Below are 13,581 nucleotides of genomic sequence, written 5' to 3'. Positions count from 1 at the left end.
ATAACAGTTTTTGGTTATTTTTTACCTTTACTATTTTTGAACATACATTTTAATAATATTTTGGAAAGAATTTTTTATTATAGGATTTATAAGAAATTAATAAAATGAAATTAAAACATAATTAGTAAATAAAATAAAGTTAACATGAAATTGAAATGTTCTTATTAATCATATTATGAAACAGTACCAATAATTTAATCCTTCTTCTTCTTTTTCGGACTGGCAATTTATTTACTCTAAGTATGGATGCGTGAGCAATTGTTAACATAATTTAATTATTTATTTTACATATTTAACTGTAATAAAAGTATTATTCTGTAAAATGTTATGTAGTTTTGCATATTTTACAAACACAACACTGATGGGGAGGGGGGCAGAAGCACCATCTCTAATAAAAGTATGCAAGCATGTGCATCTTATTAGTTCCACACATCCAAACTTATAGTAAATAATAATAATCATAAGACCTAAACCCATGACCCTGGAAGAATAAAAAAGGCGGGTGAGGCATGTAAGGGAGATGTTGAAACTTTCAGGCCTGCTACAATGATCTGGCCCTCATTGGCAGAGAAACCGAAGTCGATAGTCTATCCTTATGAATTTGAATTGTAGAAGAGGGATCAACCTTGCCGACTTAGAATATGCCATATGTGATTGACACATGGCCACCTACAGACCAAAGGCTGCTTGATGAATCCCACTCAATTGAAGAGTGTAACTCCTTGGCTCTATATAAAAAGTTGATTTATATGTTGAAAATCTTCAGAGTTTTAATTATTCAGATAACTCTTTGCTGTACAGATTGCACAATGAGACTTTCTGATCAGGGCCAGCTACAAAAACGACAGCCGGCCCCCACTGCGAGAGCGTCTTATGTGAGAAAACCAAAGATTGAATAGGCGAAGGTCGGCTAGTGATCACCGCAAGCAGCTGCATTGTACTCATGTTGAAATATTTCACGGATCCATCCCAACAGCCCGCAACGAATATCCTGCCCGATTTATGCACAGCCAAAGCGCTGACACCTGGGTTTGTCAATTGGGCCGAATTCGCTATGTCCAGGCCTTCGTCGAGTTTGAATTTGACGAGCGTCAAGCCACTCGTGCCCACGACGCCTTCCTGCGTCGCTTCGCAAAAATCCATGCACATAGGAGTATCACCGATTTCGCACTCGGACAATTTCACCCCGTCAAAATCCCACAATGCTAAAAAACCCCCTTCATAAAGCACCAACACTTTATCGTTTTCCAGGCAAAACAAACACATAACTTCACCTGGTTTTTTATTGAACTTAAAACCAACAACCTTGCTCACTTCGGTTTTAATGTTATACACGGTGAACCTGCCCTCACTCAGCGGATAAACTAGATAATCGCCCCTTGAAACGATTTTGCAGAATCCAACATAGTCATAAGAAAGCTGTTTGATCACAGACTTCATTTCCTCATCCCAAAACTTGATACATTCGCCCTTCTCCTGTGTAATAAAGTGATTTCCATTTATCAATACTGCCAAAATAGGTTCGTTGCTGATTTTCACACTGTTGATGGTCCGACTAATCTGAAAATATAACACATATTTTATTTTTATACACATATTTATAATTAACATAACATTACAGTTTGAATGCAAGTATTTATTAGCATGAGTGGTGAGGGGTGATGGTGAAATATAGCTCCACCAACGCCCCTTGAATAGTGCGTGTACTTAGGGTCGATGGTGGAATATTTATAGAAGTACCTTATCGACCCTAATTTAGGTTAGATTATTAATACTGTTTATAGGTCGATGGAGGAATAAACAGTACTACTCCAACTAATCAGAATGCATGCATGAATATACTTATTTGTGCGACTGATTTGTCCAATTTAAGTAGTATTAGGCTAGATAATAGTTTACATGCGCTTGAGGGTGAAATGACCTAGCTGTCGATACTCTAACCTCGTTGATAGAGAACCGACAATCTCCTGGGCATTTGGCTTAAGGCGATACTAACGACCTAGCCATGTAAAGGAGTAGGTGAACTCCCTGATGACGCTAAGGTCAGCACAATGGGGAGTGACAGCCCTTCGGGTGTAAGTCTGATATTTGTATAAAGAAAAATAAGCTCATAGTCTGTTATAAACCTTAATGACAAAAAAGAATTAATATTAAACCAAACCTTCAAATCCCAGATGTTCACACATCCATCATTAGTTCCAACATAGATGACCTCCTTGGAACCATTTAAATCGAGGAGGAGACAGTGCACGAGAGATTCCCCCCCTCTGAATGAATAAATGGAAGATGGAGTTGTCGGCTTCACCATCTGAAAGTTCAAGTAAATTTTTATTTATAAACTCATTTTAGTGTATTTTATTTTTTCCACAGTTTTTTGGAGTAGTTGGGATTTCCCTCTTTTAGCACTTACTTTTGCCTATAGTGTCTTATCTCTGCTGATGATTCCTGAAAGATTTTTGTTTCATTACTGAAATACAGAATTCTATACTGTCTATATAGAACAGAAATGCTTTTCCTAGGAAACATGTAATAAAATTCCTGCTATACAGAACGGCTTAACTTACAAAAACTCATTGTGTGTCTTGAACAAGGGAGGGTCAAACCACTTTACAATACATTTTTCATACCATTATCAATTAAAAACCCATGGGCTCTGCTGGGATTTGAACCCAGAACTAGCATTTCCTAGCATTCCAAATACAAGTTGGACATCCTGACCAACTTTGCTACCTCCATCCCCATTCTTAGGTATCATAATCTTAAGACCTATCTATTGCTAGGCAGTTGCATAGGGCAAACTCTGTTGTCTCTGTCTTTTCTAGTTATAATCAGCATTGGTGATTGGTCAGCCTCGTTTTTTTAAGTAGTAATTTACTTTCCCATAAATACACCTGTTAGAGTTTTAAATTCCTTTATGTCGTATACAACTTTCTTTTCTTTCCATTAGGTTGTTTTTACGAGTATGTTTTTACTCATCTTGTCAGGCTTTTCCCAGTATTTGTTGTGTTCTTTAGTTACCCAAGACTATAATTCTCTTTTAATATGGCTATAGTTTATTCCCCAATGTGGACTTGGGCCTATGGGCTGTTCCAAGGCTTGTTTTTTTTAGCACATTTGTGCCTTGTTACCTGTAATGACCTAAAGACCATATGAATGTAGTTTATCAAAAATTCCAGTTCTTTATTAATGTGACTATAGTTACTGTCACAAAATCAATTTAGGTCTGTTCTGTTTAAAGCCTTCCCGTAAACTAATACGTCTATTGCCTCATTGCTGAAAATTCCCTCATTACAATGGACCCACCTTAGCATCAGGCTTTTTCTAATTCCCAGTTTTTATTAGGGGATTTTAGCAGTTCCAGACCAGTTTTTAGATGATTTTGAATACATAGAGAGCCTTTAGAGCTGCCAGATAATCTGATAGTATTATTAATGTTGTACCTTTGAGATTCTTGGCATAAGATTGTAAGATGGTTGTGGTAATGCTTAGGGCCTTTTGGAATTCATAATTAAGCCTGTTTGTATCCATGCCATAGATATTGCCATCTTTGAGCTGTATACCATAGAAGAGCTCCAGGTTTAACTTATTTTATCTTTCAATTTAGATCTCTTTTCCATATTTAGTTTTGCAGAGTTAGAGTTGTAACATTTGAATTTTTTATCCTGAAAAATGGCACCGTTGCCTCGGCGGCGTTTATATTTAGATAATATTCCTGGCACTGTTTCAGTGTAATATTTAATGCTATTTGCAATAATTCGACTTAAGTCTGGTCTTGCCTCGATTATACTTCAAGACCCATTGTGGATAGTTTATGCAGGAGTGGTCCTCTACCAGTGACCACAAAAATAGTGGTAGTATACCTCCTTGGTAGTGTATATATACTATCACCGGTTGTGTATAAGCTTTTTGACTATTAAATTAATAGTTTGGATATAATTAACTCGTGAAAACAAGAAATGCCATTTATGATTTTAGAGGTTTATCCTCACAATACAGACATTTCAAAAAGGTAGTTGAGACAATCATTGGATAATCTGAATTTTGTGTTTATTTTAAATTACAAAAATATTAAATTTACTTACAATTATAGTTTTACATTTGTTTACAGTAATGAAATAACATGACTGATAACTTAGAACCTAAAGAAGGTTAAAAAAGATTTTCTGATAAGTGAAAAAGTTTAAAAAAAGAAGGAATTTATTCAAACTGATAACTTTATGTTGAAATGTAAGAACTTTAAAATCAAGAAAATCAGTCAAGTGGTTATTGTTGTGCCATAAAGGTTTACAACACATCACTTACCGAGGCCAAATGTAAAAAATAATCGATATTTTTATAGAATCGATTGATACTGATAACATTACAGCTTGAGTTGTGTGTTCTGCCGGACCAGTTGTCCATATGATGTTCCTATTTAGTCGAAAATGAAAAGAAAGATGTTTTTAAATTGTTTTATACTTTTAATTATATGCTTTTCATCCGTGAGCCTCGAGAAGGCGATGAATAAGGATTTGGCTTCAGCCGGAAACTCGAGCAAGATTTCGACGTCGAAGGCGTCCATAAGCTCGACTGCAGAACCAAAGAGGATTGAAAACGATGTCGCCCGTTTGCCAGGAAATGGGACGACAAAAGCTCTGGATTCGAAGAACAAGACAACGACACCTCAGCCAGTGCACAACACAAGCATCGCTGCACCGAACGAGCCGGTCCTTCCGGAGAAAGGCTCTGCAGAGGCTGAGCACAACAGCTCCATGGCTATATTCTTCGTCCTCTGCGTACTCGCACTTGGTATAATCCTGATACATTTCATGCTCATGACTAATTTCAACTACCTGCCTGAAAGCGTCGCAATTGTCTTTCTCGGCGCTTTGATCGGCCTCATCATACACCTCATGTCCGATCAGAACATCGGTGACTGGAGGAAAGAAGAGGCGTTCTCTCCTACAGCTTTCTTTCTTGTACTCCTTCCTCCGATTATATTTGAGTCTGGGTATAATCTCCACAAGGGGAATTTTTTTCAGAACATTGGCTCGATACTTGTATTCGCGATCGCTGGGACGACCATCTCCGCATTGGTGATAGGAGGAGGAGTTTACTTTTTAGGTTTAGCCCAGGTAGCGTATAAACTAAGCTTTATGGAGAGTTTTGCCTTTGGTTCATTAGTCTCCGCTGTCGATCCTGTCGCAACTGTTGCAATATTTCATGCTTTGGATGTCGATCCTGTTTTAAACATGTTGGTCTTCGGTGAGAGCATTCTCAATGATGCAATCGCAATCGTCTTAACTACATCTGTTTTTGAGTCAAACAACACATCCATGTCCTCGTCTGAGGCTGTCCTAGCTGGAATCAACCGTTTCTGCTTAATGTTCTTCGCCTCAGCTGGTAATTCATAAGTAATTATTGGGTAAAAATAAAATCTAAAATTGTATAATTTTTTAAAGGGATCGGAGTCGTCTTTGCTCTGATGAGTGCTTTGCTCCACAAACATATTGATTTAAGAAAGAACCCTTCTCTCGAATTTGGTATGATGTTGGTTTTCACCTATGCACCATACGCCTTGGCAGAAGGGATCCATCTTTCTGGTAAGCCGCTTCTATTTATTATAACTAGAGCTGGATTTTCATGTTATTGCACAGCATGTTTTAAACTTTATAATTCATCTGTATAGGTTTCATAACGTAATGAAGCATATTCTCAAATTTTATTTTGCACAAAATTGCACATTTTGGACTTTTAGAGCTAGGAGACAAGAATCACCTACTTCGGTCAGGTCCCACGGTAGGCTCCACATTCATGCTAATAAGTACTTTCACTCTTAATATATACCAAACGAGATATATATCAATATTACATACAATAAAACAGGCCTGATTCTTCCAAAAATCCAAACATGCACCACATGTACAATAAAATATCATTATCTCAATTTTTTTAAATGAAATGCTTAAATTCAGCAAATTTGTTTAACTAACATTAAATAAAATGTTTATACATGAGAATAATATAGAGGCAGCTTGAGTGATAGAGCACCAAGGTAAATATGTTAGTTTCCCAGTCTGAAATAGCAATTGAACACTGTGCTTGAGAATTAAAAATGGTAGGAACACATTCCAGGAAGATAGCCACTTTCTCTGACAGTCAGACAGCACTCAAGGTAAAACGCATATGAGATTGTAGGGAAGTTGGTGACAACAACGGCCTGACTCTGGCATGGGTCCCTGTGCAATCAGGGTATAGAGGCAATGAGAAAGTGAATACGTTGGCAAATAAACAAGTCAGTTCTCTAGGCCCTGAACCCTATTGTGGCCTAGCATCTTGCCACAAAAAATGATATCCAAAAATGGATCCTTGATGAGCCTAAAACCTTGTGGAACTGTACCCCAGGCATGAGGAACGTAAAGAGATTCATATAAGTGCCATCCACAAGCCTTAAACTTGAATTACTGGAGGGTAACTGCAACAGAATCTGGATTCTGGTCGGACTCCTGATAAGGCCCTGCTGTCTAAAGCCGGGAGCACACCCGATCCTATGCCATGCGACGTTACCCGACGCCTTGCCACGTTTTGATGGGAGTGCACATCTATCCGACGCAAGCACATGTTGCGTACAGTACCACAGCATTTATCACAATAACCATTATCACAATCGCAACGCATCTTTTGTTCTTAATGCACTATTTTGAGCAAAAACTTGTAATAAATTGTTAGTTACATTTTATGAGCACAACCATCTAATAAATTGTTTGTTAAACTTAATTGTTTTAAATAAAGTTACTCTTAACCATCATAATTAATCAATGTTTATAAAAACTTATGCATTTTGGATCTCGTTTAATTTGGTTTACATTAAAATAACATGTTGTAATTGATATAATGACAAAATTACATGTACTTAATTTGAAATAAACTACAAAAAATATGAGTGTCCTGTTCTGATGCTGCCTGACAAAATGGTGTAATTTTACGAGCAAAACTATGAACTAAATTCTTAATTAAATTTTATGAGCAAAACCGTGTAATAAATTGTTCCATTTTTAGTATATGTACCGCCGAATAGAGTACAATGAATTGTTAGTTAAATTCATTATATCAAAAAATCGTATTCCGGTGTTTTGATTAATTTTCTACCAAACCATTAAAATTAATTTTTTAAATAAAAACTAATTAATTTTTAATCACAGTTAATTTAGTTTATATTAAAATAAGTATGTTGTAATTAATATAACGACAATAATACATGTGGTTTGAATAAAAATATGAGTGTCCAGTTCTTTTGTCTTCAACTGTACTCGATGCGACCCGACGAAAATCTGGACAGAGGGGATCGTAGAGTGTTGGGTAGGTTAGCATGGCATAGCATCAGGTAGATGTGCACGGGGGTTATACAACTTTATGGAAAATCGGAGTTTTGATTTGCATCGGGTAGAGTTGCATGGCGTAGCATTGGGTAAGTGTGTTCCCGGCTTAAGAAGGCACATGCACTGGATAGGGGGTGATAGGATAAGATTCTTGCAACTAGGAGAGGAAAAGCCTCGAGCAAGATTCTACACTAAGGAGCTGCTGGCAAGGATATGGAGGTTGATTAACAACTTGAGGCTAGCCAAAGATTTATAAAAATAGAGGAGCACGACAAATCTACATAGGTCGAGGAGCAGAAGGTGTTTTGTCCCCCTCTTTTATCATTATCCCTATCCTTAAGATTAAATAAAATGGTTATCATTAGAACGAATTAAGTGTGTAATAAATGAGAATTGAAATTAGAAGTTTGAGACCTGAGCAGTCAAAGTCACAATAGCTCAAGTGATCATCAGAAGGGAGTATCTATTGAATGATCATGGATCTAATGACATAAATTTTTCATTTTGAAAAATCATGTATAATAATTTGAATATGTATGTAGAATTCCTTGTATTAGTACTGTGTATTAAACAAAAAATATGATTATTGCATGTTTAAGTATTTATATTCACCTTCAGTCTCTGATTATGAATTTTTTCACAAATGATTTAAACCTGTCTTAAAATTTTCCTAGGTATCATGGCAATTCTCTTCTGCGGGATTGTCATGTCACATTACACACATTACAACCTATCGACTGTGACGCAGATCACGATGCAGCAGACAATGCGTACTTTGTCGTTCATCGCGGAAACTTGCGTCTTTGCCTATCTCGGGCTTGCAATTTTCAGCTTCCGTCACCGTGTCGAGCCGGCTCTCGTCATCTGGAGCCTCATCCTCTGCCTGCTCGGCCGAGCCTGCAATATATTCCCTCTCGCCATTCTCGTAAATAAATTCCGCGAGCATAAGATCACGAAAAAAATGATGTTCATCATGTGGTTTTCTGGTATGCCGAGTTGTTATTTTATTTTATTTTATATTTTTAATATCGAATTTTAAAGGGTTGAGAGGTGCAATTTCATACGCTCTCTCTCTTCACTTGGACTTCAGCGATGAAACAAGACATGTCATCATAACTACAACATTAATCATAGTTCTTGTTACAACATTGATTTTTGGAGGATCAACAATGCCTCTTATGAAAGTATGCCTCTTGTATTATTTTTTTTCCTTTTTTTAAATAACCTAATTGAATTTTATTTTCAGTTTTTACAAGGAAATAGGAAACACATGTCGAGTACGAGGAGTAGAAGGAAGCGTAAAGAAAAAGCGCTTTCCCTCAGCAAAACAAAAGAATGGGTAATTAAGTTAATTATCTATGCTCCATTGGAGTCCCTGGTATCTATAGTTTCCCTTTCTTTCACTGTGAATATTGTAGATTTGTCCCGATAAAGGTATTTTATTCAAACAGAAATTTATAGGCCCAAGTTAAACTTTAAGCCAAAATCTCATGTCCCTCTTTCTGCTATGTACGATGCTTCTGTTACCTCTTATGCTCTCATTATAATTAGTCTATTTTCATCCGATGTGCCTGCATATATATCCTACCTACTGCTTACCCTATCTAATTAACCATTCCTGACCTAACCTAATTTAATCTTTCTTAAAAAAATAGTTCATACTCACAGTTGTTTTCATCTATCCAGATTTCAAGCTTGCAGCTTATCATCAGGTTGAGTTACAACCACGTCTCTTGACATGAATTGTAGAAGTGAACCTGCCGATCCCATGCCAATGTAATGTTCCAATGAAAATCTGGTTTTAATAGCCGCTCAATTTTGAACGAACAAAACGTGTGAATCACAAAACAACTAAATATTATTTTAGTTTTGTTTCCAGCTTCTGTATAATCTAATCTAATCTTAATAAATACTGTAAGAAAATAATTTTAAATCAGTGATTAATTTGTGCCCTTGTATTAATTAATTAATAAATTTTAAATAAAATTAATAGATTAATAAATTAAAGATAAAAGATATCCATTACTTACCCAAGGTTTTTGTTGGAGTTATGCGATCCCTAAGTGTTCCCGGGTGAAGGGGCCTAAATAATTACATGTAAATTTCCCCCAGTTGCAACATAAAACATGGAGGGCCATCGTCCTTCCATGTTACCAAGTCTGTACTGGATGTCTGTATTCACATTCCTGTACTCAACTTGTCTTTCTTATGGGCTATTAGTATTTCTTCTGAAGTACTATGCCTCTTCTTTGCCATCAATATATTCCTTGTTAATATTATATCATTTTCTTTATCAAAAAGGGACAAGCGATCGATTCCGAACATCTCTCCGAGTACACGGAAGAGGAAAACATGGAGGTGAACTTCCTTCAAACGAGGATTCGCGGTTTTGCCAAATGGGATTACAAGTATTTCATACCGTTTTTCACAAGAAGATTCACCCAGCAAGTGCGTTTTGTTTTATATGTGTAAGTTTTTGTTGGAAATAATTTAATTCTTAATTCTTATTTTATTTAAAGGAATTAAAAGATTGCAAGTCACAGATGACCGATTTGACAAACCAGTGGTACCAGGCGATTAGGATATCACCGAATGAGACTGACGAAGAACAAGAAGGACCAAGCTGACAAGCAGAGAACCCCTTTGAGAGGCCCTAGGTCTGTAAGAGAACACATAGGGAATCATGTAATGGGCCTTCAGGGAACTTTTGAAATAAGGTTTAACGTTACCATTTTAGGTTGTGAATAGCTGTTATGGTTAAGTTTGGTTTTGGTGCTTGGGTCCCGGGTGTTTGTAGCAATGAACTGAACTTAATAGTTACTACTACTCTATAGCAAAGTTTTAAAAACAAAATATAAACTTAGCATTCTAATGTATATAGACACAACAGATTTAAAATGATTGTATTGCAAAGTCTGCATCAAACATGAAAATTTATACACTACTGCTCTGTGAAAGTGGAAAGGTTTGTAATTCTTAAAAAAAAAAAAAAAATTAAACTTCCTAGGCAAAGTCGCCTATTAGACACCAGGAGAATAAGACTTCACAACAATTATTTGGACAAAAATATGTGTGTTTCTTACATTTAATGTAAAAACCTGTATAACAAATGCCTCTGAAGAAGATGCTTTCCAAAAAAAAAAATATGGAAAGTATCAAAAATAATGCTGAGTTTAATAATTACCAAACCTGGGTAAGAAAGTGATGTCTTCAAATATCGACCAATAAGCTTGCTTTTGTTATTCAGAAAGCTACTTGAAAAGCTTCTTATAATAGAGTACAGTTTTGGATATATTATCAACACTTTATGCCATCTAGAAAATATTGGTTGTCCCACAAAGATTTGCTACTGAGGAGTTAATTTATATTAAAAACATTTTGAAGAACAAAAGATGGAAAAAGGAAACCAAACCTTAATGGATGTTGCAGGCGTATTTGACTCGGCTTGCTGGAATTCAATTTTGCTTCAGTTGGGTAAAAATAATTGTCCTGAAAACTTCTTCAACTTATCTAAAGATTATTTTAGTAACAGATTTGCATACGTGTTTAACAATAGCAAAAAATTTATTAGAATAATTAAAAAGGATGCCCTCAAGGGTCATGATGTGAGCTAGGGTTTTGGAATTTAATGCGCAATTCCCTCCTGAACATCAAACTCCCTGATGACATGGAAGTAGTAGCTTTTGCAAAAGACCTTGTATTAATAATATTTGCCAAAACAGAAACTGAACTTGAAAAATTGGAAAATGAGGCAATTAAAAAAATCGAAGAATGTTCATGAAAACCAGATCCAGTTTAACCCACAAAAATCTCAACTTATCCACATAACTGGATAGTCTAAGTCAACTCCCATGATGTACGCTTATTGGAGGGAAAAAATTCCCCGGAATCAATTAAAAATTCTTGGACTTTTGTTTAATAAAACAATGTCATGGTAACACCGCATAATTCCACAATAGACCTGTTTAGGTCGCAGAGGAGGAAGAATTGTGTTCAATCAACCCCCTCAAAAAAGAAAAAAAAGAGACTGATTAACATGCTGTGTTGTTTGGCAAAAATAGACTGGGGGTTGATGATGAAGCTCTTGAAATTATTTACAAAGGCACTATAATTCCTATACATATGCAGCCGCCAGTATGGGCTGTAGCGTTAATAAAAAAATTTAAAAAAATGTATATATAAAAACTGAGAAGTGGTCAGCGAAAATGGCTCTGCACGTATTTAAGGAATATAGGACGATATCATTTGAAGCTAAAGTATTTCTGGCTCAAATAATTCCAAACGACCTGAAAATAAAAGAAATAGAAGGTCTACTCCACACGATAAAGAAACAGTCAATGAACTAACATTCCCAGCATACGAAATTGAAATCCCACTAACAGTTGGAAAATGGCCACATCCATCAGAAACTGTAAATGTGGATTAAAACTTCGAGGGAGATAATTTTACTCTATAGGTGTTTACAGATGACAGTGACAATTGGTGAAGCAAACGAGGGTTGCGCTTTTGCCATATTGAATAGAGGTTCAGATATAAACAGCGAAATGCACAAACTCGCCCCCTGGTGTAACAGTAATCAGGCTGAATTATTTGCAATCCTGAAGACATTACAACGGATGGAAATAGAAGTAAAAAAAAGAGAGATTCTGAAGCCAACGTAAAGATCCAACTGAGAATTGATAGTGACATTAGCTTCAAGGTAATAACCAATCACAAAATTCACAACAGGGAAGCAGAAATTATTAGAAAAATATTTTGGAATTTGGACAAGAACTTAAATACAAAGATCCTGATTGGTCAGGTATAAGTACATAATGGTATTCGTGGGAACGAGCTAGTAGATAGCTATGCAAAAAAAAGCAACCCTTAATGAAAATTTGGTACCTTCATTTACTCAAGTGCATTATCATATGTAAAAAAAGAGTTAAGAAAGATGGCAATGGTCCAATGGGAACATAAATGGGTTAGTGGAGGGAGGAAAAAAACACCTATTACATTATTCCTTCCTTAACCCAGACATTGTAAACCTAACCTAACCATTCCTAATTACTTCTTACCATTCCTATCCTAAAAATTCCTTACTGTTCCTAACTTAACCTAACCATTTTATACCTAATTATTCCTTACTTACCTAAACATTTCTTACCATTACAAACATAATTATTTCTTACTTAACCTAACTATTCCTTACCATTCCAAACCTAATTATTCCATACTTAACCTACCATTTCAAACCTAACCTTTAAACCTTTTTCAAGGTATTTAAGTTAACCTAACCATCCCTAATTTATTTATTTAACTTTATAAACGGTTTCACAGCCAATATACATAATTAATTTAATGCATAATACAATATTACTTTACAATTATTTTATTACATTACTTATTTTATTGCATAGTACCTTAATAGTTGAGCATAGTGAGCATATTTTTTTTATACATAAATCTGTAATAAATATTTTTATCTGTAATTCATTTAGTCTTCTAATTGCCATATTTATTGGTGCAAAGAAGGTGTAGTTATTAGAAGATATTAACATTCTTTTTCTACTTGGGACATTAATTTTTATCTCTTCTAATAATTTAGGACAGTTTATGCAGTAATAGATTAAATACAAAATTTACCTCACTGATAGTTCTTCTGTTTTAAACTGTATCTATATTAAATATATTTTTGTCTTTCCAAAAGGTAGATTGGGGATGAGGCCTGGAAATAAGTTAATAAATAATAGTTCCTGGCCTCATCCCCAATCTACCTTTTGGAAAGAAAAAAATATATTTAAACTTAGAAGGTTGATCAATCACCAAAGAAAATATGTATCTATATTAGTTCTTAATTCAGAATATGATTTGTTTTCTAAAGGAATACTAGATTTAAATGCAAGATATTTAAGAAGCTTATTTTGAACTTTTTCAATCATTTGGATGGAACCTAGGTAGTGACCAAATTATTGCATTACACTCCAGAATAGATTTCATTGAATAACAAACTTTTTAGGCAATTTATACTGAAGAATTCAGTTATTGCGTTTAGAAAACCTAGGCTTTTTAAACCCTTATTTATTATATAATTTGTGTGATTTTTAAAAGTAAGATCTTGGTCAAATATGACACCTAAATCTTAACATATGGTAGCCAACTTAATACAACATTAGAACAAGAATAGTTATAAACAATAGTTTTTTGGTTTTAAGACCTTTATCAGCATTTAGATCCATAGAAT

General features: G+C 35.2%; 2 protein-coding genes across 4 annotated transcripts; one reads left to right on the top strand and one right to left on the bottom strand.

The window, feature by feature from the left end:
• Nucleotides 1-94: 94 nt before the first annotated feature.
• On the bottom strand, nucleotides 95-4,237 carry LOC106672970 (guanine nucleotide-binding protein subunit beta-like protein 1). 2 transcript variants are annotated; one of them, XM_014404839.2, is made up of 4 exons: nucleotides 4,083-4,237; nucleotides 2,411-2,445; nucleotides 2,162-2,308; nucleotides 95-1,560 (listed from the first exon to the last, which is right to left on the bottom strand). In XM_014404839.2, exons 3-4 carry the CDS (start codon nucleotides 2,306-2,308, stop codon nucleotides 775-777), a joined length of 933 nt encoding a protein of 310 aa, XP_014260325.1. In that variant the 5' UTR covers nucleotides 2,411-2,445; nucleotides 4,083-4,237; the 3' UTR covers nucleotides 95-774. The 2 variants fall into 2 exon arrangements, with proteins under 2 accessions (XP_014260325.1, XP_014260326.1); XM_014404840.2 differs by lacking the exon at nucleotides 2,411-2,445.
• Nucleotides 4,238-4,366: 129 nt separating this feature from the next.
• On the top strand, nucleotides 4,367-12,300 carry LOC106672960 (sodium/hydrogen exchanger 8). 2 transcript variants are annotated; one of them, XM_014404819.2, is made up of 7 exons: nucleotides 4,367-5,382; nucleotides 5,442-5,582; nucleotides 8,033-8,344; nucleotides 8,400-8,542; nucleotides 8,605-8,697; nucleotides 9,660-9,806; nucleotides 9,878-12,300. In XM_014404819.2, exons 1-7 carry the CDS (start codon nucleotides 4,425-4,427, stop codon nucleotides 9,983-9,985), a joined length of 1,902 nt encoding a protein of 633 aa, XP_014260305.1. In that variant the 5' UTR covers nucleotides 4,367-4,424; the 3' UTR covers nucleotides 9,986-12,300. The 2 variants fall into 2 exon arrangements, with proteins under 2 accessions (XP_014260305.1, XP_014260307.1); XM_014404821.2 differs by lacking the exons at nucleotides 9,660-9,806; nucleotides 9,878-12,300 and adding an exon at nucleotides 9,045-9,247.
• The last annotated feature ends 1,281 nt before the right edge of the window (nucleotides 12,301-13,581 follow it).

This window comes from Cimex lectularius, unplaced genomic scaffold, assembly GCF_000648675.2.
Source record: "Cimex lectularius strain Harlan isolate CLEC.00 unplaced genomic scaffold, Clec_2.1 scaffold203, whole genome shotgun sequence".
In the NCBI taxonomy this organism is placed as follows: Eukaryota; Metazoa; Arthropoda; class Insecta; order Hemiptera; family Cimicidae; genus Cimex; species Cimex lectularius.
The sequence above is the reverse complement of the archived record's forward strand: the minus strand, read 5'-3'. Positions and strand labels throughout refer to the sequence as shown.